The 26,725-nt window shown below is 47.5% G+C and overlaps 1 protein-coding gene across 1 annotated transcript in view; it reads left to right on the top strand.

Moving 5' to 3' along the window:
• Window positions 1–26,725, top strand: part of WRAP53 (WD repeat containing antisense to TP53) — a 99,150-nt gene that overhangs the window by 59,719 nt on the left and 12,706 nt on the right. Inside the window, exon 8 of the mRNA XM_078671299.1 lies at window positions 16,073–16,281. Coding sequence (XP_078527425.1) covers window positions 16,073–16,281 — 209 coding nt within the window. The remainder of the gene's footprint in view (window positions 1–16,072; window positions 16,282–26,725) is intronic.

A 26,725-nucleotide genomic window follows, 5' to 3' on the forward strand; every position in this document is an offset into this window, starting at 1 on the left:
GCCGGCCGAGGAAGTCCAGGTGAGTCTTCCCTTTCCTGTCCCCCCTCCCGCTGTTGGTTCGTTTCCCGACCCCCCCCCCCCCCCCCCCCCCCTCTCCCGCTGTCGGTTCTATTGCCCGGTTTGTCGTCGTCTTGTCTTCCCTTTCCTGTCCCCCCTCCCGCTGTTGGTTCGTTTCCCGCCCCCCCCCCCCCCCCTCCCGCTGTCGGTTCTATTGCCCGGTTTGTAGTCGTCTTGCTTCCCTTTGCCTGGTTCTCGGTGGCCGGCTCCCGCCGTCTTTCTCCCTCTCTTCCTATAAGTGCTTCTTGGGCCCCAGCCCGCCTCAAGCCGCTATGTGCACTGCTACATGCCCTGCATGTTGTCTGCTCGGCGCCCGTGCCATCTCTGCCACTGTGCCCTGGTGCACGGACTCCCACACGGGAATTACCTGCGGCCCTGATACCCAGTGTGCCCGGCTCCCTCCCCGTGCAATGCACTGTGCCTGCTCTGTGCGCTGCCGTGCGTCCTCAGTGCCCCGAACCGCCTGTGCCTCCGATGCCCTCTCTGCGCCCTGAGGCTGCAGGCACGACTGGCCGGGGTTCTAAGTGGCACAGACAAAGGGTGCCTTTTCACTACGAATTGCAGGTGAATGGTGGTTTATTGTGGGGGGGGGGGTCACCGTCTCATGCAGATGTCTGCTCAACACTTCTTACACAGATGTAGGGGGTGGTGAGCTCCGCGCTATACAAGCGCTTGAAGCGGGCGTGCGTGTGTTGCACGAGTGTGCAGGCACCGGAGTCAGTGAACTGCTTGCAGCTGCACCAGTGTCGATGCAGAATGTGGTCCTTTAGGCGCTGGGAGCCCTCCACCTGTACCTCTTCAAATTACGTACCTGTTTGCAAGAGAGATGTGCTTTACACGACGCGCTTATCTTCCACTTTACTCCCTACCCATAGGGGGGGTTTATGTGGCTTGTGTTCCGTACCAGCTATCCACGCATACGCTGACAGACATCTCGGGCAGGTTATTGCTATAGCGTCTGAGCGTCCACTGCCACTTCAAGGCGCTTAAATCCGTGTCTAGTCGCTCAGTGGTCTAATGCGTCCACAGCAGGGGCCTGTGTTCCCGTGGTCACAGGTTCAAATCCCGGCGGGTCCACTCAGCCTTTCATGTATCTGAGGTCGATAAAATGAGTACCATTGAGTTGGGTAACAAAACGCATCTGTTATTCAGCGCCAAGAGACGTATGGGTGAACGTGCTCAAATTCACGTTACCTTATGTTATGTTAAATGGCAGACGCCTTGTGAAAGAGGTGATTGCAGGCGCGTGCCCCCAGGTGTGTGTTTACCGACCAGAACGCCTGGTTCCTTTGCCTGGTTCCTTTGCCTGGTTCTCGGTGGCCGGCTCCCGCCGCCTTTCTGGAGGAGGCGCAGTGCAGAGGACATTTTTATTTCAGAGAGTGTAGCTATCTCCCCCATCGGAGAGAACCACATATAATAAAACATCAACTTCCACCTGCGTTTCCTTCCTCGCTCCTACGACCTCCTGGTCGCCAATCGCGATATATGGCTTCGAACGAAAGGCGCTAGATTACGAGCCTCTTCCTACTTTGCGGTAGAAAATTAACAAGCGAAATTCGGAAAGGCGGCTCAACAGAAATAAATATTTGTGGTTCCGCAGCTCAGCGGGTGAATGCGGCTGTAAACAAATCCGTGTCTGATGTGAAGGGCACGAGGACAGAATGCAAGGAGGGCGGCTCCGCGTTTCACCGTTCTGTGGTTGATGAAAGGAGCGCCATGGGGGTCGGTGCTGTGTAAAATGAAGCGCCTGTTATTCGGAGCCGGTGTCTTGCACCAAGGGGGCCGAACCCTGGGTGTCTCTCTGGCTGGAAACAAGGGCAGATTCTGAGCCTGCCCGAGGTACTGTCCCATCCTCGGCGTCATTTGCACTGACATATATCCCCGTTGGCATTTTATTATCAGAGTACGGACTCACACACACCCTTTTATTTTTATGTCGAACCATTTTGCAGGTCAACATCTTCATATTATGAAGCCAGCATCCGGGGGTAGACGTCTACTACTTATATAACACGCCATTATTAGGTCGAGCTGGCGTTGGAGCGCGAAGCGCTCCCGCCAGCGAGACTATAGTCACCTTCCTCCCTGTCAAGGGAGTAACAGCTGTGAACGAGCCCGACACAGAGCTGGGAACGAGCCGACCCAGGTCTGTGAACGCGCTTCAAGGTTGAGCAGCTTGTGCACGTTTGTTGGATGTCAGGCGCTGCAAGCCCGCCAGACCAATTATCCCAGCATGAAACTCTACTTCCTGAGGCGCCACAAGAACAATTATCCCAGCAGGAGTCTCCACTTCCTCAGGCACCGCAACAATTATCACAGCATGAGACCCACTTATCACAGCATGTCAACAGGCGCCCCAGGCTGCTGGAGCACTCAACTATAATTAATGTGCAGTTGAGTGCTCCAGCAGCGTGGGGCGGCTCTCTGCATGCTGTGATAATGATCACTTTGGGGCCTCATGCTGTGATAATTAGGGCGGCATGCTCTATTTGCAGCACTGAACATTTTCAAAGAAGGCGAAGCAGTGACATTCATTGGAGACACTCACCCTCACGCCCTCACCCCCTCACCCCTCACAGACCTCCTCACCCTCACACACCTCACCCTCACACCCTCACCTTCACACCCCCTCACACACACCCTCACATACCCTTACCAGCACCGCAAAACACAACACAACACAGCACAGCAAAACACAACACAGCACAACACAACACAGCACAGCACAACACAGCAAAACACAACACAGCACAGCAAAGCACAGCAAAACACAACACAGCACAGCAAAACACAACACAGCACAGCACAGCAAAACACAACACAACACAGCACAACACAACACAGCACAGCACAACACAGCAAAACACAACACAGCACAGCAAAACACAACACAACACGGCACAGCACAGCAAAACACAACACAGCACAACACAGCACAGCACAGCAAAGCACAGCACAGCAAAACACAACACAGCACAGCAAAACACAGCACAGCACAGCAAAACACAGCACAACACAACACAGCACAGCAAAGCACAGCACAGCAAAGCACAGCACAGCAAAACACAACACAGCACAGCACAGCAAAGCACAGCACAGTTAAACACAGCACAGCACAACACAAGACAGCACAGCAAAACACAACACAGCACAGCAAAACACAGCACAGGACAGCACAGCACAGCAAAACACAGCACAGCAAAGCACAGCACAGCAAAACACAGCACAGCAAAGCACAGCACAGCAAAGCACAACACAGCACAGCAAAACACAGCACAGGACAGCACAGCACAGCAAAACACAGCAAAGCACAGCACAGCAAAGCACAGCACAACACAACACAACACAGCACAACACAACACAGCACAGCAAAGCACAGCACAGCACAGCAAAACACAGCACAGCACAACACAGCAAAATACAGCAAAACACAGCAAAATACAGCAAAACACAGCAAAACACAGCACAGCAAAGCACAGCACAGAAAAACACAGCACAGCAAAGCACAGCAAAACACAGCACAGCACAACACAGCACAACACAGCACAGCACAGCACAACACAGCACAGCAAAACACAGCACAGGACAGCACAGCACAGCAAAACACAGCAAAGCACAGCAAAACACAGCACAGCAAAACACAGCACAGCACAGCAAAACACAGCACAGCACAGCAAAACACAGCACAGCACAGCACAACACAACACAGCACAGCACAACACAACACAGCAAAACACAGCACAGCACAGCACAGCAAAACACAGCAAAACACAGCAAAGCACAGCAAAGCACAGCAAAGCACAGCACAGCACAGCAAAACACAGCACAGCACAGCACAACACAGCACAGCACAACACAACACAGCACAGCAAAACACAGCACAGGACAGCACAGCACAGCAAAACACAGCAAAGCACAGCACAGCACAACACAGCAAAATACAGCAAAACACAGCACAGCAAAGCACAGCACAGCAAAACACAGCACAGCATAGCAAAACACAGCACAGCACAGCAAAACACAGCACAGCAAAACAAAGCACAGCACAGCAAAACACAGCAAAACACAGCACAGCAAAGCACAGCACAGCAAAACACAGCAAAACACAGCAAAACACAGCACAGCACAGCAAAACACAGCACAACACAACACAGCACAGCAAAACACAGCACAGCAAAACACAGCACAGCAAAACACAGCAAAACACAACACAGGACAGCACAGCACAGCAAAGCACAGCAAAGCACAGCACAGCACAACACAGCACAGCACAACACAACACAGCACAGCAAAACACAGCACAGCACAGGACAGCACAGCACAGCAAAACACAGCAAAGCACAGCAAAGCACAGCACAACACAGCAAAATACAGCAAAACACAGCACAGCAAAGCACAGCACAGCATAGCAAAGCACAGCACAGCAAAACACAGCACAGCACAGCAAAACACAGCACAGCAAAGCACAGCACAGCAAAACACAGCACAGCAAAACACAGCACAGCACAGCAAAACACAGCACAGCAAAACACAGCACAGCAAAACACAGCACAGCAAAACACAGCACAGCAAAACACAGCACAGCACAGCAAAACACAGCACAGCAAAACACAGCACAGCAAAACACAGCACAGCAAAACACAGCACAGCAAAACACAGCAAAACACAGCACAGCACAGCAAAACACAGCACAGAACAGCACAGCAAAACACAGCACAGCACAGCAAAGCACAGCACAGCACAGCAAAACACAGCACAGCAAAACACAGCACAGCAAAACACAGCACAGCAAAGCACAGCACAGCAAAGCACAGCACAGCAAAACACAGCACAGCAAAACACAGCAAAACACAGCACAGCACAGCACAACACAGAACAGCAAAACACAGCACAGCACAGCACAGCAAAACACAGCACAGCAAAACACAGCACAGGACAGCACAGCACAGCAAAACACAGCAAAGCACAGCAAAGCACAGCACAGCACAACACAGCAAAATACAGCAAAACACAGCACAGCAAAGCACAGCACAGCAAAACACAGCACAGCATAGCAAAACACAGCACAGCAAAACACAGCACAGCAAAACACAGCACAGCACAGCAAAACACAGCAAAACACAGCACAGCAAAGCACAGCACAGCAAAACACAGCACAGCAAAGCACAGCACAGCAAAACACAGCAAAACACAGCAAAGCACAGCACAGCACAGCAAAACACAGCACAGCACAACACAGCACAGCAAAACACAGCACAGCACAACACAGAACAGCAAAACACAGCACAGCACAGCAAAACACAGCACAGCAAAACACAGCACAGCACAGCAAAACACAGCACAGCAAAACACAGCACAGCAAAACACAGCACAGCAAAACACAGCACAGCAAAACACAGCACAGCAAAACACAGCACAGCAAAGCACAGCACAGCAAAACACAACACAGCACAGCAAAGCACAGCAAAACACAGCACAGCAAAGCACAGCACAGCAAAACACAGCACAGCAAAACACAGCACAACACAGCACAACACAGCACAGCACAACACAGCACAACACAGCACAGCACAGCACAGCACAACACAGCAAAACACAGCACAACCAAGCACAGCACAACCAAGCACAGCACAACCAAGCACAGCACAACCAAGCACAGCACAACCAAGCACAGCACAACCAAGCACAGCATAACCAAGCACAGCATAACCAAGCACAGCATAACCAAGCACAGCATAACCAAGCACAGCATAACCAAGCATAGCATAACCAAGCATAGCGTAATAAAGCACAACAAAACATAGCATAACAAAAAATAGCACAACAAAAATAGCATAACAAAACATAGCATAGCATAACAAAACATAGCATAGCATAACAAAACACAGCATAGCATAACAAAACACAACATAGCATAGCATAACAAAACACAACATAGCATAGGATAGCAAAACATAGCCTAACAAAACATGGCATAACAAAACATGGCATAACAAAACATGGCATAACAAAACATGGCATAACAAAACATGGCATAACAAAACATGGCATAGCAAAACATATAATAGCATAGCAAAACATATAATAGCATAGCAAAACATATAATAGCATAGCAAAACATATAATAGCATAGCAAAACATAGCATATCAAACACAACCAAGCATAGCAAAACAAAGCATAGCAAAACATAGCATAGCATAACAAAGCATAGCATAACAAAGCATAGCATAGCAAAACAAAACATAGCATTACAAAACATAGCATAACAAAACATAGCATAGCAAAACAAAACATAGCATAGCAAAACACAACACAACACAACACAACACAACATAGCATAGCATAACAAAGCATAGCATAACAAACACAACAAAGCATTGCATAGCATAACAAAACAAAGCATAGGATAGCAAAAAAACATAGCATAACAAAACAAAGCATAGAATAGCAAAACAAAACATTGCATAGCATAACAAAACAAAACATATCATAGCCTAGCAAAACATAGCATACCAAACACAACAAAACATAGCATAACAAAACATAGAAAAATAAAGCATAACACACACAACCACACACACACAACCACACACACACAACCACGCACACATAACCACAACCACACACACAACCACAACCACACACAACCACACACACAACTATCTATCTATCTATCGCCCTCACTCTATCTGTCTATCGATCTATCGCCCTCACTCTGTCTATCTATCGCCCTCAGTCTGTCTATCTAATCGCCCTCATTCTATCTGTCTATCTATCGCCCTCACTCTATCTATCTGTCGCCTTCACTCTATCTTATCGCCCTCACTCTATCTATCGCCCTCACTCTATCTATCGCCCTCACTCTATCTATCGCCCTCACTCTATCTATCGCCCTCACTCTATCTATCGCCCTCACTCTATCTATCGCCCTCACTCTATCTATCGCCCTCACTCTATCTATCGCCCTCACTCTATCTAATCGCCCTCACTATCTAATCGCCCTCTCTATCCAATCGCCCTCACTCTATCTATCTTATCGCCCGCACTCTCTCTATCTATCAATCTATCTATCGCCCTCACTCTATCTATCAATTTATCTATCGCCCTCACTCTATCTATCTATCTATCTATCTATCAATCTATCTATCGCCCTCACTCTATCTATCTATTTATCGCCCTCACTCTATCTATCTATTTATCGCCCTCACGCTATCTATCTATCGCCCTCACTCTATCTATCTATCGCCCTCACTCTATCTATCTATCGCCAGCACTCTATCTATCTGTCTAGCTATCTATCGCCCTCACTCCTATCTATCTATCTATCTATCTATCTATCTCGCTCACTCAATCTCTCTATCGCCCTCTATCTATCGCCCTCCCTCTATCTATCGCCCTCACTCTATCTATCTATCCCACTCACTCTATCTATCGCATCACCACAGCATCACTAAGGGGCACAACAACATCACTATGCGCTACCACAGGATCATTGAATGCCACAGCATCACTAGTCGCCACCACAACATCTCTCAACCCCACCACAGCATCAATCTGTGCAACCATTTACCAACAACTGGGTCAAATATGATCTCTCAATGTTTCAAGCTTTATTACAAATGTCACAAAAAGAGGTTAGTATTTCACTTCTGTTCTTGGATTTTCGTCACAATAAAATACACTGAACATATTCTTCACAAAAGTTATTTACAAAAGTTTAAGCTATTGCCATTATAAATTTCAATAACTTTTATTAAGTATTAATTATTAAAAAAATTCAAAGCCATTGTTATTTGTAATATCAATACATCTAAGTCACGTGAATACAACACATATTGCATTACAAATGCTATAGGTGTCACAAGTTATAACTATTGGCATTGTAAATGACAAAGCTATTATTTTTGCTATTTTCAAAACCAACACATATATAAAAAATGTGTCATTTAAAATACCAATAGCTCAAACTTTCCTAATGCGAGACCTTATGCATTGCAAATGCTTGTTACATATATATCCGTTCAGTACATAAAGAAAGGAGCCCGACTCCAAAGCGGCCGCCCGGGATCACACTTGCTGGTGCGGAGGAGCCGTGACTCGATGTCTGTCCGCCGCCTTTGCTGACACCAGACACCAGCTCCATCAATCGTTGACACCAGACACCAGCTCCATCAATCGTCTACTGGCGACTTCCGCCCAAAATAGACAGACATGTTCAATGCCCCAGCGATGGAACCCTCCCCCCTCCCAGCGGGGGCTCATTAATATGGAAAACATCATGCACCAGAGACCAGCACGAGGCGATGATGATAAAATCAGGAGCAATGACCGGACGGATGCAAACATCACGAGGCAAGTGATGAAATGCGGAGGCGCGCGCCTGAGCGGGGGCAGATTGCGCCCCCACCCCTTCCTGCGCGTGGCAGCCGGGGCACACTGTTTGGGTACCCTAGGATGCAGGTCGCAAGCGCTTCAAACAACAAAGCGCATTTTTTGGAGACGCTGCAGCTATTTAGTTCCACGCACCCGCCTACAGTAAAGCACTACGTGATGTAAGTTTGATGTGAGGGTGGCGTATGAGACGGAGCGGCCAATACACTGCAGAGGACAAGAAAAGAGCATTTATGACCATTTCCCTGTTCAAGGAGAACATCTGGCTGCAAAGGTAACGAACAGCTGTGCAGCCTCGTGCAAAGCCCCGCACCCCCACCCCAGCCTGTCTCACTGTATCTCACGGGGAGCAGGGTGTGGGGCCGTCTTTCCTTCCAGTTCTCGATTCTTGTCTTTTTCCATCCACCCCTCCATTTTTCTTTCTCTCCGGTTTCTTTCAGTCCTCTTCCACCCGTGCATCCTTCTTTCCTTCTATTATTCTGTGCCTGTCTTCTCCCCTCCTTCCTTCCATCCATAACTAACCCATCCTTCCTTTTCCTCCATCCGCCCGTCTCTCCTCCCTTCTTTCCTTCCCTCCATCATCTGACCTGCTCCCCTTCCTTCTCCATATCCGTCCTTCTCACAGGCATCCATCACTTCTCTACCCAGCCATCCCTAGCTCCATCCACCCACCCCTCTCTGCGCCTATCCCTGCGTCCACCCTTCTCTCACCCACCCCTTCAATTTAAACTCTTTCCATTCAGACCCTGTCCGTCGATCCATCCTTCTCTCCAACGACCTACCCCTCTACCTCTTATCTTCCTCTCCATCCCTGCTTCACTCCATCCACCTACCTCTTATCCTCCTCTCCATCTATGCTTCCCATCATCCACCTACCTCTCTACCTCTTATCCTCCTCTCCATCCATGCTTCCCCATCATCCACCTACCCCTATCTCATCCTCTCCATCCATGCTTCCCTCCGTCCATCTACCCCTCTGCCTCTCATCCTCCTCTCTGACCATGCGTCCCACCATCCACCTACCTCTCTTATCCTCCTCCCCATCCATGCTTCCCTCCGTCCACCTACCCCTACCTCTTTCTCCTCTCCGTCCATGCTTCCCTCCATCCACCTACCCCTCTACCTCTTATCCTCCTCTCCGTCCATGCTTCCCTCCATCCACTTACCCCCTACTTTTCATCCTCCTCTCCGTCCATGCTTCCCTCCATCCACTTACCCCCTACTTTTCATCCCCCTCTCCTTCCATGCTTCCCTCCATCCACCTACCCCTATCTCATCCTCGACATCCATGCTTCCCTCCGTCCATCTACCCCTCTGCCTCTCATCCTCCTCTCCGACCATGCTTCCCACCATCCACCTACCTCTCTCTCTTATCCTCCTCCTCATCCATGCTTCCCTCCATCCACCTACACCTATCTCTTTCCTCCTCTCCATCCATGCTTCCCTCCGTCCACCTACCCCTACCTCTCTTTCTCCTCTCCGTCCATGCTTCCCTCCATCCACCTACTCCTCTACCTCTTATCCTCCTCTCCGTCCATGCTTTCCTCCATCCACCTACCCCTCTACCTCTTATCCTCCTCTGCGTTCATGCTTTTCTCCATCCACCTAACCCTATCTCTTTCCTCCTCTCCATCCATGCTTCCCTCCATCCATGCTTCCCTCCGTCCATCTACCCCTCTGCCTCTCATCCTCCTCTCCGACCATGCTTCCAACCATCCACCTACCTCTCTCTCTTATCCTCCTCCTCATCCATGCTTCCCTCCATCCACCTACACCTATCTCTTTCCTCCTCTCCATCCATGCTTCCCTCCGTCCACCTACCCCTACCTCTCTTTCTCCTCTCCGTCCATGCTTCCCTCCGTCCACCTACCCCTACCTCTCTTTCTCCTCTCCGTCCATGCTTCCCTCCATCTACCCCTCTACCTCTTATCCTCCTCTCCGTCCATGCTTTCCTCCATCCACCTACCCCTCTACCTCTCATCCTCTTCTCCGTCCATGCTTCCTTCCATCCACTTACCCCCTACTTCTCACCCCCCTCTCCTTCCATGCTTCCCTCCATCCACCTACCCCCTACCTCTCCGTCCTCGCTTCCCTCCATCCACCTACCTCTCTACCTCTTATCATCCTCTCCGTCCATGCTTCCCTCCACCACCTACCCACCTACCCTCAATCAATCAATCAATCATGCTTTTGTGTAGCTCGGCTACTCACCCGTGAGGGTTTCAAGGCGCTGACCCATCGACCTCTTATCCTTCTCTCCATCCACCCACACATCTATCGCGCATCCTTCTCTCATCCATCCCTTCAGTCTGTCCTCTTTCCATTCATCCGTCTATCGACCCCCTTTCTCTCCATCCACATGTGTATCTGTCACAACCTTAATGCTCACCTTCCACCCCCTCCCCCCCCCTCTCCCCTGTGCTCTCTTGTAGCTCTTCCCATAGCCCCATCATGCAGTTCTCTTCCATAGACCTGCCTCTCCGACTGAAGTCAAAGGAGCTGTAAGGTGTTTGTGTGTGTTTGCTCTCTGTGGGTGTTTGTGTGTGTCATTTGCGAGAGATAAAGCTAGTGGCATTGCAAATGACTGCCATTTATTTATGTTAAAAAAGAACATAAATAAAAATAATGTCGAGCAATGCCAATAGCTCAAACTTTAACAAAGGCAAAACCATTGCATTGTAAATGCTTGTTACATTTTCCCACCCAGGCAACCCTTCTAACCATCATCAAGTCATTAAGTAAATGAGATCCAAGCCCAGTTTTTAAATCTAAATAGTGGAGAGCCTTATTCTTTAGTGATGACCAATGTTCCTCCTCTTGTGGTTTCAATTTCGGGACATTTGCTAGCACTACGGTATGCGGCGTGGCATCTGGTGAGAGGTCAAGAACTACCCCTTTCGTTCTATCCCCTTCCACCCTCTGCAATCTTCTTGCAGGACCGTTTGATGCTTGCATGCATGTATGTGGGGCATTTGGGTTACTAATAATGATGGTACAGGCTGGATCGGAGGACACACTAAAGTGGGGGAGGGGGTTGTGGATGTACTTCTACCCGATGTTGTGATCTGGAACTATTTCCTACCCGGCTAGGCACCATGGTTTTTGTGGGGCAACTCCCAATGCGAATTCCTGGGTACTTCGCCAAATGGTCCTCTATTTTGTCTAATCTCTGGTCTATTGCCATTAATCTGGACATAAGAGGATCGATTAAAGCCATAAGTTTTACTTCCATTTGGTTAAGAAACTCATCTTTAGCTTCTACAGAGTCTAAATTTGGCAGGCCGGGCTGATCACTATCAGTTCCATCTATACCCATTCCGTCTTCTTCCTTCTCAGCTGATGGAACTGAGATCCCTCCCCTCTCTAAGGCCACACTCTTGTTCTTGGCTAGTTTTGCGGCCTGTAGACTAGCTTTTGGGGCACCCCGCGCTTTCCTTTTCTTTGCCTGGCTGTTTGGGGCGTCCCGCGCTGTGGGAGCGCTCTCGTGATTTTAAAGCGCCTCCTGGCGCTCTAGCCAAGACGTGCTGCAGGGCGCCGAGAAGAGGTCGGTGTGGCACGCTGGGAAATGCAGTCTTTGCTCTCTGTTTGCGGCGCAGTCACGGGCACAGAACTAGCGATGCAGCCCTCCCGGTGGCTGGTTCAGGTTTAGCAGCAGAAGCAAAGGCAGCAACCAGTGAGTCACAACACGGGTCAACAGAGCACAGGGAACCTCTCAGTGTGTTAACGCCGCTGTCAGCCTCCACTGTGCTCAAGCGGCAAGGTGAGCCACCCACCCGGAGGCCTCCAACAGCCAGGGGAGGCTCGCCACTTCAGCCCCTCATCACCTGGGAGGTCCAACCATGCCACTGCCGTGAGCCCAGCCACTTACCGTGACCCGATCCCGGACCTGGGTGCAAGTCTCCCGCCGGCCGCTTCTGACCCACCTTAACGTGACGTCTTCCTCTTCTTCCGGAAGTGAGGAGGCACTACGGTATCCCGGCGTCTAATTAGTGTTAAAGCCTCTCGGCGCCAGGAAATATACAGCACGAGGAGGCCGCTGGCGGCATGGGCAGAACAATTGTAACTTTGTAGCAGTCCCTCTGAGGTGAGAGCAGACAATCTATTAACTATTACATTACTGAGCCCAGCAGCTGTTGGCAGTGGCAGAAAGTCTCGGAGGAGCAGTACTGAGAGCCAGCGCACAGGTGCAGGCACCTGCGGCTCGCGCTGGCACCCTGTGTAGCCAGAATTTCAGAGTGTGGCATTATGCTTGGCAATGCATTTCAGTGCAGTGATGCGGATCACCACACTGAAATGCGTGAGCGTCACACCTGAAGCGTGATACTTGGCAGGCATGCTGGAGGTTGTACATGCTACTCTTACCCTCAGTGCGCTCGGCCCAGACACTTTATTTTGTAGAATTTGAAACATCTGTGAATTTTGTTGTCCTCTACAATGTCTTATGTTATAACAATGATTTTGAACACAGGGCAGAGCAGACTATTTGTGTAACCGAGAACCAACCTTAGTTGTGTCCCAGTGGGTAACTAGAATTCAATTGATCAAGTTGTGCTCTTGGGCTGGAAAGATTCCCAGGTTTAAGTCTGATACCAATCCATGTGCTGTCCCGAAGATTATTTTTAATATTTTTTACTTTTGGCTATCCAATCCAATCCAAAAATTCTTTATTTCGGTCATTAAGACCATAAAAGATACAGATAAAACACACACAATTTACTTTAAAATGCAATTCATACAGTTTCTTTTTTCCCAATTAATACAATAAATAGATAAAATAAAACACCACTATTTTCTCAACTCGCTAAATTAATACAGAAGGGAAACCAGATCATAACAATGTTCGCACAATTAGAGGATTTTCTTCTTCCTTACCAGCCAAACTGCCATGAGGAATTTGGCTACTGCAAACACAATAGGAGCAAGGGTATTGGTTTTCATTACTCTATGTGCTTGTAAGTAGTTGCTAAACCCCAAGTTTCTACAAAGGGGCGCTAGCCAATAATTCCTAGCTTTGGTATACGCAAGGCAGACAAACATGATATGGAATTCATCCTCCTCGTGAATATTACAGCTTGGACATATTTTATCGTTGCTCGTTGACCATTTAGAAGTGAATGATCTTATGGGCAAAGTGCCGAGCCTCCATTGTGCGTACAGTTTCCTTGCAAAAGTGGGATAGATAAAATCCATGAAAGGTTCAAAAGCATATGAATTTTTGGATTCCAGGAATCGGTTTGTAAGGGTGCCGCTATTTTGTGCATTCAGCAGGAGTGCTAGTCTATGATCTTTACAAATTTGGATCAATCTTTTGCGAGGAACCCTTCTGCAACCATGTTCAGGGTCCATCCATAACTCCGATAAGCTCATGGAGTATAGTTCTTTTTTCACAAAAGCTAGCCAGGGGATCTTATCGCCTACATTCAGGTTCATGACGTGGATTAGGTCCTGCTTGTAATGAGTGAGTTCACTGGTGGACCAAAGTCTATGCCAGAACCTCACCGGCTTAGACTCTAGCTCCTCTGCAATGGAAGGGAGACCCATGTCAAGTCTCAGAGGCAAGAGTGGTGAGCCTCGTGGTAAGGCCAGGAGTCGTCTTAAAAAGCTATTTTCCACTCTAGCTAGTTCTTGGCCTGCTCTGTGCCCCCATAGTTCGCTCCCGTATGTTGCAGCTGCCTTGGCCTGGGTTTGGTACATTTCAAGCGCCGGGCTAATGGGCTTGTAGGAAGAGGTGTTAACCACCTTCAGAATCGCGCCCGACAGCTGGGATAATTTTAGACATGATCTCGCTATCTGGGGGTCCCATGATAAGTTTTCCTGTAATGTTACTCCCAGATACAAAAAGGTTTTTACCCTCTCAAGGCTGGCGGTACCCAAGATGGGATTAGGTCTGGCTTTTTTTGGTGGATTGAATATCATGAATTTGGTCTTCTCTGTATTGATCTCTAGACCATGTTGTTTACAGAAAAGACCGAATCCATCCAGAATCCTCTGGATTCCCATCGGGGACTTAGAAAGCAGGAGGGTGTCGTCGGCAAACATAATTGCCGGCACCCTCCTGCCTGCCAGACGTGGAGCATCATTATCTTTAACATCTTCCAGATGGGATATAACATTATTAATAAAGAGGCAAAACAGGGTCGGCGCCAAAACGCAACCCTGCCTCACCCCTCTGCGGACAGGGAAACTAGGTGAGAGGCTACCATCCCTCCCACACCTAACCTTCGCATAATTATTGTCGTGTAACCTAATTATGATATTTAGGATCTGGGCAGGTACCCCCAGCTTTAATAGGACCTCCCACAGTTTCTTACGAGGGACCAGGTCAAAGGCTGACTTCAGGTCCACGAACACCATGTACAGCCTTCCTCCCTCTATCCTCACTGTCTTCCAGTAAAGGAGGACGAGGCGGAAGATCTGGTCCATGGTGGACGTGTTTTTCCTGAAGCCGGCCTGAAGGGGGCTCAGAATGTCATTGGCCTCGACCCAATCTAGCAGGTGGATCAGGATGAGGCGAGCGAATAGCTTTTGGGAGACATCTATAAGGCTGATCGGCCTGTAATTGGCTGGGAGCAGAGGAGAGCCCTTCTTATATATAGGTACAATCTCTGCCCCCAGCCAAGAGCAGGGGATCGCCATCCCTCCCAGTATGGCATTAAAGAGGATGACGAGGTACGGGCCCCAGATCTCAGGATGGTGTCTAAAGAGATCCCCAGGTAGTTTATCTAGACCAGGGGCCTTCCCCACCGCCAACCTCTCAATAGCACTCGCCACCTCACCAAGGGTGAATTCTAAGACTGCTTCCAAGGAAGCAGGGGCCTCGGGCTCTACATCGCCAGATGGCAGGGTAATGTCCCGATAGAGTCCCCCGAAGTGAGCCTCCCAGACAGCGGGGGCAATGTTGGGCTCCACTGCAGATTTAAGTTCCCGTGTTCACCAGGGCCCAGAATTTCCTAGAGTCTTTGGCATCTAGGGCGTCTGATATTTCATGCCAACGGTCCCAGTCCCACTCGGCCCTGGCGGTTTTCAGTGCCGTTTTGTAATCCCTTCTTAGTTCTTGCACCCTGCCCTTATTGGATCCTGTTTTTATAGCAGCAACTAAGTCCGACTTAATCTTCTTACAGCTGCTATTGTACCAGGTAGGGGTTCGGGTCTTTTTCCGTCGTGATGGTACCAATGGGTAGAAGACCTCAGCGAGACCACTTACTAGTTCCGCATGAATTTGCGCTAGTTGCTTATTATACTCATCGGGACTCAAAAGATTTATAAGGTCATCCACTTTTTCAGGACATGATCTGTATTGCAAGCGGGGACCAGTTTTTAGATTGGGGAGATAAGCATGGTGGGACTCCCCAGAAATCGTCCTCCGTAGTGAGAGCACCCTCCTTTAGCCCTTCTAGGGGCTCAAACTGACAGGCTATCCACAAAGCCCCCATTTTCCTTCCATTCTTTCATTAGAAGTGAATAATTCATGAGCAGTTGCCTGGAGCAAGGGTGACGTCTTAATAAGTTATCAATAATGAAGAAAACATATTGCGATTAGACAGATCGTTAGAGGGACATGAAGGCTCAGCCTGACAAGATCTCTTAATTCACTGTTTCGTTTCGTTTTTCCCTTGTTTACAGTAAAGAAGCGTGGGCAGAGCGGGATTGTGTCCTGCATTTCCTTTAGTCCTGTTCAGGACATCTATGCTTGTGGTTCATATTCCAAGACGGTGGCCCTATACTCCAAACGAGAGGGCATTGCCATCACTGTCCTCCAAGGGCACCAAGGTGGCCTCACGCATGTGATCTTCTCTCCAGATGGCAACTGTGTGTACAGCGGCGGGAGAAAGGTAAGCAGGCTAGTTATCCTACTGTAACCTAAAGGTGTGGCAGACATTGGGATCTGCCTCGGTGAGTTAATGCTTACTTCTGACCACTTCAGTCCTCTTGAAAATCAGGAATGGACTCAGTCTTTCACCCTTGGCAAACTGATATGCATAATAGTATTTATCATTTACAGCACTTAGAAATGGTGAAAGTCGTAAATAAAAAGTTATTATTCAGTTTTATTATTATTATTACTTTTCTATTTTGTGACTAACATTGTCTACAGCAGTATTTCCTCAACTGTGGTTCGGTACAACTGGTGAGCCACAAGCCTATGGTGTCTTGAAAGTCCTGGTTTATGTGTAAGTAATATTTAAAATGATTAGCTTGTTTATGCACCGGTGCAGATGTGCTGAACAATGCCCCTAAGTCTAGTTTTAAAACAAGCCCTTGCAAGTATTCCCAAGAAAGTCTCCAGGTGATCCTTCCAGTATTTGTTGCTGCTCTTTTTTCACTTAACTAAACAATTTCAACAGAGAATATGTTCACTAGACATGATCATACACAACCATACTGCTTGTGTATGACTTTCACACATAAAGTTAGAAATATGTATGTGGCCTTACTGCCAGAGCTGCCGACATTGGATCCAGGTAACCTGGGTTGAGTCCTGGCTTTGGCTCAACATCCTTTGATTCTCTGCAAATCACTTAATCTGGTGCTCACTTAAAGTTCTCTAATGCCCATTGGCTATGTTCGCACAATATAAAATTGCAATATATATACAGCATCCAAAATGTACCAAACCTTAGCCAATACTCTGCTGCAGAAGGTCTTTCTAAAATTTGCTGAAATCAGTGATATCCACACCAAGGTTTTTCATAAGCCTTGGGGTTTTAGAGAACAGATGCCACAGGCCAGCACTCCTGTTCGAAAAGTGTATCACTCCCTTCTTATGTCCATTAAAGCTAGGTGGGAAGCAAAAGGTTTGTAGTTAAAAAAATTGGGTCATGGTTCTAAAAGGTTTGGGAAGCACTGGTCCACAGTAAAATGTGTAATTTCTGCATTCCCATATGAGGTCACCCAGCTTGTGGCCCAATGGAGTTCTTCAAGCACCTCCTCCCAATAGTGTGTAATTTGGGGGTAACTCCACACCACACACCCGGGTCTGTTGATAGATAGAAAACGTGCAACTATAGAGGGAAGAGAAGAGCAATATGAACAATATGAATTTGTATGAGCTTCAACCATGCATTTAGTGCTACCTCACACACCCCCTTGTGTACCATGGCCCACTCCCACTTATTACTGTTAATAAAGCATTTTCACTGTGATCCATAATCATTATTATTATATCAATAAAACATTTAAAATGAGAAAAACATGTCTGTGCACTTAAAAAAACAAACAACCTGCAATCATATAAAAGCAGTCCTTAAAGGGCATAACGTCTTGACTACATTATATGCAACCATAGACTTAACTCCTAGAGAGCGCTTCAAGACCTGTACCTTTCTTAGACATACTCAGGCCGCAGTAAATGCAACCATACAATCAGCCCGTAGAGAGCGCAGCACTCCCAGCTGTAGAACTAAAGTTCCAGCCTTAGGCGTGCTTGGAAACATTGATAATATCCTGGAGGGGTCCTGGATTCTATGACCCCGCAAACATAGGGTCATTACTATTATAAAAATTCCTTGGGAGAGATGCTGCGATAATGCAGATCCCCCCCCCTCTCTCTTTTTAGCATTGGTGGTGCCCCCTGGGGGCAGGGTCCTTAGTTCTTTTGGGAACTAGTTCTCCATTGGCGGCCCTAGGGTCCAGCAGCAAAGTGCATCGAAATCACCAGGCAAGAGAGAGTTCCCCTTGTGCAAATGTTTTTAAAGGGGTGAGGAAGGTTCCAGACGTCGGGCACCCCTGGCCAATCCTAAGGTGCCACGTCACCTCTCCACTCCTATACCAACCCTCCTGTACAGCATGCTGGGAAAGTTCAAAATGGCGTCACCGATCACATTTGCTCTTGGGGTCTCAGCTCATCGCCTTGCTGATATAAATGCAAGTGCCTTTTGCACCAAAAATTCAAAGAGAAGCCCCTCCTGGGTTGGCTCCAGATGTCTGGGCTTCCTCCTTCGTTCAGGGGGCTGGGCTGTACCCAGTCCATGGGGCAGTTTGACAGGTAATTAACACATTCAGATTTTCTCTGCCACCCTTTCCTGAGCAGGAGCGGAGGGAAGAACTGTTAATTGCTCCCTTTGCTTGGGTCAGCCTATTTTTCCTGCTGCTGGAGAGAAGTGTGATTAACTTGGCACAGTAGGGTGATAAAAGATCTGGGCTCTGATTCTGAGCTGAGTCCGAGAAATATGGCAATTCTGGATGACCCATAAATTGTACAGATCTCTTTTTGGAAGCTGCAGAATTGATTTTCCCTAACAGGTCACACCCCAATTCGATATGTTGCTGGTCTCTGTAGGCCAAAGGAAACATAACTACACTTTACAGCAGAAAAGTGTAGTTATGTTTATCTCTCTATGTGTATAATAAAGTCTTACTTAAGACAAAACAGGGCTTTCCCTGTTAGTATACACCGACATTATAAAGCCTACATCAGGTTGATATCTAATCCTGCAGAGTCCCCATTGCACCAGGCTAACTGTGCGTTGTTACCGGGCTACCCACGACAGTAGTCTCCTACACGCAGCCCACCCGCATGTGTGTACAGGTGCTCATGTGTAACTGGACAAGTGCCGCTTACCGTTGCTGTGTCTCAGCTGCCTTATCTTAAAAGGTGACCACTGTCAGTAAACACACGCCGTTCATTTAACATGCAATTAACGTGGTTGAGACACATGTAGTGAGGCTCACCCGCAGTAAAAAGTCCAAAACCTGGCTGATCCAAAAAGCTAAAAAATCCACGCATACTGAATGGGCGGAACCCAATTGCAACAGCCATGCAGTTGCAATGGATTACTTGTTGGTTGGCGGAATATCAAATTACGGAAACTGACTACACACCTCAGCAATTGTGTGAGGGACGTCTACTTGCCACTTTATTCCTGAAGTCACACCCCTCTGAAGGCCTTTCACACCTATTGCTTACGGCACTGGGGTGCCTGCTTAATAGAACGTTTATCGAGCCATATGCCCCAGATATCTCCCTCTTGTGACTCCTCGCCGCTGTGAGAACACTGTTTGCCAATGATTTGATACTCTGGGAAGAGGCAGGCACTACACAGGTCTGAGATGTTTTAGGGACTGTAAATTATTAAGCTTTCATACACTCCTAAGAAGAAACGAAATGTGTGGTCAACTCTAGTTTACGCAGCTTGAGGAGTTTAGGATGCATACAGTCGTACAAAGCATACATATGATGGGGAATGGAAGGACGGTTATCACATGGCTTTATAAAGCCATGTGATAACCTTCCTCCTGTTCATCATCATATGGCGCTATCTAAGGCTCTTTTGGACCATTGGGAAGAGGACATATGCTAAATGCACAGATAGGCTGTACATTTAATGACAACAAATGGACACGAGTATTAACATATTCCCATAATGTGTCCTGAAATAACTACTTAAAATAATTTCAGTCCAATACGCGACACAAAGCGTATATTAACACCACTCAGACTTTGAAAATCTTATCAAACTTCTAAATGTGTGGTTATTCAGTTTGGTAGTTAAGTTGAGTGATCACCACTACATCTACCTCATTCTGACCTTGCACTGAAGCCTCATTAATTAGCCTGGGTTCTCCTGTGTTTCTCTGGTCCGTGTCCTCCTCACCTCACCAACTAGACTGGAAATCACCCATTTTTTCAAGGTGCAGAGATTAGTCTGTTAAGAGGGTAGCCAAAGCAGGGGTCCCTTGTCTTGAGATTATTCTTTACTTACCCAATGAGTTTGGCAAAATAAACTGCTCACTAGGAGTATGGAACCATAGTGTAGCTTCCTATATTTTTCAAAGTGTTATTCCAGTACTAATTCAAACCTACATTAATAGTTGGGACCAGTAGCTGCACATATAAGGATTCATGTCAGCCGGATGCACATCACAACACTCACTGAGTTTTTTTTAACCTGTAAAGTGGATTTAAAGTAGGGATTCTTGTGCCCGCTCTGCACTTACAACAATGCTGCCAGTAAACCACGAGGCAAGTCAGTGTCATGTGGAACCTCTTGGTGGTCTAGGTTGTTATTAAACATGGAACAGGATTGCATTATAGTTTATTAAATCAAACTCAAGAGAATGTTTTGTACCATGCACATGCTGAACTCATGTATTTTAAGGTGCTCTCCTATTTGATAATGAAGAGAAAGGAGGCAAAGTGAAATAAAATAATAACTACTTGGATGACATAATTTGATCAAGTGTAAAAGCTAGGATTTGATCCCAGGTTTTATGGTCTTACATTGTTAAATTTTGCCACTAGATGGGTATATCTGTCCCGTTCTGGTTTTACATAAAAATATAATTCTTTGTCTTTAATACTAGGCACATGAGGTTAGACTGAAGGTGGAAGGCAGAAGTCACATGAAGGCTTGGCTCGTTTTGGCTCCAAGGATCCAAGAGAACCTCAAGCTGAGCCATCAGTGGCTCTCCCGCCTCTTGTCACATAATGGCAATAGGGGTCAAAGGGCATAGGAAGAATATGATTTAACTATCAGACAATTTGGTGGAGCAATGAAGGGTACCAACACCACAGTGTTTCAAGATTCCTAACTTTCTCACTGTACAGTATTTATTGAGTGGATTATGAGACTGGGTATTCTCTCCCCATGGGTAAAATCAAATGATTGTTGGCTTACTGCCCTGTTTTCTATTCACTTACCTACCACCAGTGTTTAGTTTAAGTTTTTACTATTTATGTTGTGTTTTTTAAAAAGGGGAAGCAGAAAAATATCTCCAGAAAGTGATTACCCAAGAGTGCAAAATTAGTTGCCTGGGGAGATCGAGCTAAATAACAAATATGCCTTGCTCATTACACAACAACTGGGGGGGGGAGTGGTTCCGACCATGAAACTCATTAGGCTGGAAAGGGCACAGCGTAACTCTCCAATACACCACTTGGGTATCTGTACCGGTAGTGCTGCAAAGAAATACAGAAATCTAGGTCAGACCAACACCTGGGCTATTGCAACCTTCTCCAGTGGTGAAAGTAGGAGTCTGATCCAAATGGCAAAGGATTGCTTTGTCAAGGTAAGTACCCTTCCCAAATGACCTTTTATAAGATGGTCATCCAGGTAATAAATGTGCAATCCCAGGTACCTGAAAGTATCAAACTTTCCTTGTAATGCAGGGATTGGTACAGCGCTATGTTCTACCTCTGTCAGGTGTTTACATGAGAATATGCAGCACTTACTTTATTTTCAGACCTGAAATATTGCCAAATTCGTTGAACAAATCAATCACCACTAATAAATTGTGTCAATCCTCCCACAGATAAATGAGCACATCATCTGCGTACAGTGAGATAATGTGCTAACTGCTGGTCATCCTTATTCCCCAGTCTTGAATGTTCTGTCTTAAAAGGCATATTAATGGCCCCCTGGCTGTTGCAAATATGATGAACAATAGTGGCATCCTTGTCTAGTGTCTTTGGTTATGCAGAATTGTTTAGAGATCACCTTGCCTGCTCACTCTTGGCAAGCAGTTCCTTGTAGAGCAGCTGCACCCATCCTCTAAATTTAGGCTCAAGACCCTTTTTTTGTTTGTTTTTTAAGTGCCATCATGAGGTATGGTCCTCTCCGGATATCAAAGACCTTTGCTAAATCAAGAGATACAGCCAGTTGTATTTTCCCCTCCCCACGTGTCCCCTGCTTGAGGCAAATCAATTACCTTAAATTGAGGAAAGTGTGTCTGCATGGGATAAAGCCAGTCTGATCTGAATAAATCACATTGCCCACTGGCTATTACCATGCCTAAGACCGTATCCTTTAGATTCAGTAAGGCTATTCTAGGTTCAAATAGCTCAACTGTTGATATGAACAAACGTCAAGAGTTTGGGCCAGACCACTATTAGCACTTCCCTCATCGACCCTGGCAGTTTCCCCATCCCATCGTGCATTTTCATACATCTATACAAGCTTCAGGACAATTTGAGTTTTGCAGGTTGTATAAAATTCAACAAGTCTGTGCCCAGATTTTTATTTTGCACCATTTGGTCTATGGCGATGTTGACTATTTTCTTAGACCTTCTAATGCCTAATACTGTATTGGGTCATTTCTGGGAATGTTCATGGCATCTAAATAAGCATACAATCGACACATTTCCATCTCACGCAAGGCTTCATATAAATGTTATAATATTTAGAAAAGGTCTCCTTGATGCCTACCTGTGTGAATTATTTCACTCTGTGGTGTTTTGATAGCTCCATTTGGGGTTCTAGTGGCATCAGCTTTTAGGAGCCAGGCAATTAGCCTGCAATCTCTGTCGTCTTCATAGAGTTTTTTAGCTGTGTGGTCTTAATACTATGCTTCTTTCTCTGCTATCTAATATGCTGAAATTGTTCAGGATCATTTATAGATAATGCAGACTTCTTCCTATCTGATCCTGTCACCGTTTCAGGTTAAGAGTCAGGTGCACCTGCATGAGGGGTATTTTTGAGTAAGACCACAGCCACCGCTTGTGCCATTTCTCTAGCTGCTTCCTCTCTGGTGGGTCTTCCTTGAGTGTGTCTGCTCTGCCTTTTCCTGCTGTGTTTCATTGTTTATTCAGTGACAGGATTGTACATGTCATCTGGGATAGCCGCTCCTTCTACTGGAGCCAAAGCCAATCCTCTTTCAAGCCAATAGGAAGAAGTGGTCTTGTCGCCTACTGTAGAATTGAAGGTTTGGTCTTTTTTTTTTTTTTTGGTAAGACGTTTATTAGTAATCAACCTAGCAGTACACATAGCGTAGCCTACAACCCTTGGGGCCGGCCGCAACATTACGATGTATTGTAAGAATAGAGAGGTGCGAAAGATAGGTATACATTCCCACATCTATGACCACGGAACATAGGTCTTTAATGGTATCCTTCGTAGCACGGGTGCTCATAGTTCAATTGTACATTTAAAGGGCGTCTTATTTTATCAGGTTATAAGGAAACAATGTAACTCTGTAAGCTGAACAGTTCTCATCGGTGTGTCCCACATCGTTGGCCGTGTCATCAAGTAACATTCCAGTGTCTACAGTACTGAAACCCATAAAGGTCACGGATAGACCTCTGCCGCGTGTCCACGGAATAAATGTATCTGCTACACGTGCGCGGTCCATCCTCGCCGCGAGTCACTCCATCCATTAAGGACGGCAGAGCTCCACGAACTATCAATGCAGTGTGTGATGCGTCTTACGGATAACTGTTATAGCCTAACTGTAAGTTGGGGAGACACGACCCGCGCCAGACCTCGTGGCCGGTCGGGTGTCCAAGTGTGCCTCCTGGGTGAGGTGTGTGAGGAAAATGGGGGCTATATACGGGAGACAAGAATCCAAAACAGATAAACAGGGGGGGTTATGTGGGAGGGGGGGTGGGGTGGGAGACTGTACCTAAGGGAGCGACGCCGTGAAAGGGGGCCAGGAAGATATTGTAACATGACATGCTCTGATGTGTCCTGGCGTGGGTGGCTGTCCGGACCTCCGGCCAGCGTATCGGACGCGTGGTATGGTCGTTTGTCAGTTGTCAGGGCGGCTGTGGAGGAGGCAGGTCTCCACCCGTCTGTAAGCACCACATCCCCAGCGCTCCGAGTGTGTGAGCGTCATGAGGGGGAAGCACTATCTGCGTCCTTGGCGTCTCCACATCTGTCCCATCTGCGTCACCTCGCTTGTGGCGATCCCTATATGAATCCTCTGGTCGCGCCCTCCTTCTGGAGGGATCTCATGATATCATCCCAGAGTTGTGCGATTGGGAATTGCCTTAAGCCTGCTATCTCCTCTCAATGTAATGCCACGCTTTCTGCCCTAGCCCAGTTAGTGAAGGAAGCATACCAGTATTTAGGGATCGGTGGCTCCCTCTGTTTCCAGTGTTTGGTGAGTAGCCGCTTGGCTGTGATGAGGCCTAGATCCCAGAACCTGGCTTGTGTCTTATTTAGCTTATTTCTTTTATATAACCCTAGAATGCAAGCCTCCCATGTGTATGGCAGCCCTGGGCCAGTACTGCGTGTCAGGAGAGACGTCACCTCCCCCCAATATGTGGCGAGAGAGGGGCAATGCCAGAGCATGTGCAAAATGTCCGCGCCTAGCATGTCGCATCTGGGACAGGTAGCGGTGTTGATCATGAAGTATCTATTAATTCTGTCTGGCGATAAGTATGCCTGGTGCAGTATGTAAAATTGAATAGTCCGGAAGCGGGAGTTGCGTGGGATATTCGTGGGGCAGGCTAGGATCATGGTCCACTCCTTGTCCGTCCAATCCCTCCCTCGGTGGGCCGCCCATTTGTCCCGTATCGGTTGTGTGGACCGCTGTGTGTGCATGAGGAGGGCCTGCGCCAGCCAGCGGATGATGTGGGAACCGTTGCCCATGATATGCAGGTACTGCATTAGGTGGTGTATCGGCGGTTCTTCCCGAACATCTCCCCAGGATTCCGTGTACGCCCGCTGTATAGACGCATGGAGCAGGAACTGCCCCGCCGGCAGACCCGTGCCCTCCGCCAGGTCCTCGAACGGGAGCATGGCCCCATCGGCATAGACGTCGCCCGTAGTCTCCACCCCAGCCGCAGTCCAGCTCTCTAGAATGCGCGGCGTCACTGTTCCGCCCCTTCTGGGGGTGCCCAACAGGGGAAGCGCAGGGGCATAGGGCCTAACTTCCCGGGTCAGTTTTAGGCTACGGAGGAAGCATTTGCGGGCCACAGCTACATGTAGAGGTAGTGGGCGGGGCCCCTTAGTCAAGGGATGGAACAATGTGCATATTTGCGTGTGCGTCCATGTGTAGGTAGCGGTGGCCGTGTCATCTAGGTGTGTGCCGCTCAGCCAGTGTGTCACCCATTGTAGCTGTGCTGTCAGATAATACAGCTCCATGTTAGGGACCGCCAGCCCACCCTCAGCAGCTGGGGAGTAGAATTGAAGGTTTGGTCTTGTCGCCTACAGTAACTCAAAGGTTAGCCGGATACATGAGAACATAACAAAGGCCCATCTGGCATCCCCCCTTTTTGTGCTTCACTTGTGTGGTCCTGGTAGATGTTAACTGTGTTCCCATATATGGTCCTTTGGTTCTTGAGAGTTGTAATATTTGGTCTCTGTCCCTATAGACAAGTAGCCTTGCCACTATCGTCTCAGAAGTGTCCCTGGCAGCGGAGGGTGCCCTACGACTCAATGTGCCCTTATGGCTGAAAAGCAGTTGGTTTCCTTACCCACCATGATAAATGACGTGAGCCAATCCACGAAGAGCAGATCCATGTTTGGACCCCCCCGACTGTTCTGGTATCCCAATGATCCTGATGCTGTTCAGTCTAGAGTGCCCTTCGGCATCCTCTCCTCTCAGTTTATGGTATCTCATTTCCTCCTTCAGCGACTTAAGCTATATTTGCATTTCCATCATCGTTTATCGGAACTGATTTATTATATTCAACTCAGCCAATGAGCTTCTGTGATCCTTCCTCAAGTCTGACATCAATTGACACAAAGTCTGTTTTACATTCTAGGGTGTTTTTCTTGTCCAGAACTGATTGCAGTATTTTATAAAATGTGCCCCTATGCTCATCCAATGTTGAGTCTACATGCACCAGCAGATCTCTCAGTTCAGAAGTTTACCCTAGCATCTCTTCAGAGACCCTAGTTATTGCCACTGACTTGCCACTTTTCAGTTTCACCAATCTAACACCTCACTGGAAGAGTTTGGTGATGCAGGCTGCAGTCTCTGCACACTCCTGGCTGCATAATGCCACTCCACGGTCAGTAGAATAGTTACACAAGCAATTAAGTAGTGCAGAGGCAGACTTCCATCATACATATCATTTCAGGTTGATGTCCTTTAAGAGCAGCTTTCTCCTACATTCTGGTCTCAAGGGCAGTCAGCTTCGCCGTTGCCCATCGAAAGTGTAATAGGCACATGTTTGTTGGGGTCATCTACAGTGGTCCCCCCTCCACACACACACTTCATAAAGCTCTCTCAGAACTAGTCCTCAGGGACCATGCTTTGTGCACAAATTATTTGTGGATCTCACTCTGCCCCCAATTAACAGGTCATTGTTGTGGGTTAATGGCTGCACATGAGACCTAGTTGTTTATTTGTTAGGTGGCACATCTCTTAATAGCATGGGTAGTGTGAGCAAAGGATAGCAAACACCATTTCATTGTCGTGAATTGTCAGATGAGATTATCTATCCTTGGTTTACAGTAGCAAGTGTTGTTCTGCCAGCAGTCTTCCAAGAGTCTGTTGGTTTCTGTTATCTGCTTCTTTCTAGTCTCTCTGTATGATGGCCAACATACACTCCGTACCCAGCAAGACGCTATTGAACGAGTATATTAGGTTGTTTTGTCAGTAACATTTCTA

This window comes from Lissotriton helveticus, chromosome 12 (genome assembly GCF_964261635.1).
Source record: "Lissotriton helveticus chromosome 12, aLisHel1.1, whole genome shotgun sequence".
In the NCBI taxonomy this organism is placed as follows: domain Eukaryota; kingdom Metazoa; phylum Chordata; class Amphibia; order Caudata; family Salamandridae; genus Lissotriton; species Lissotriton helveticus.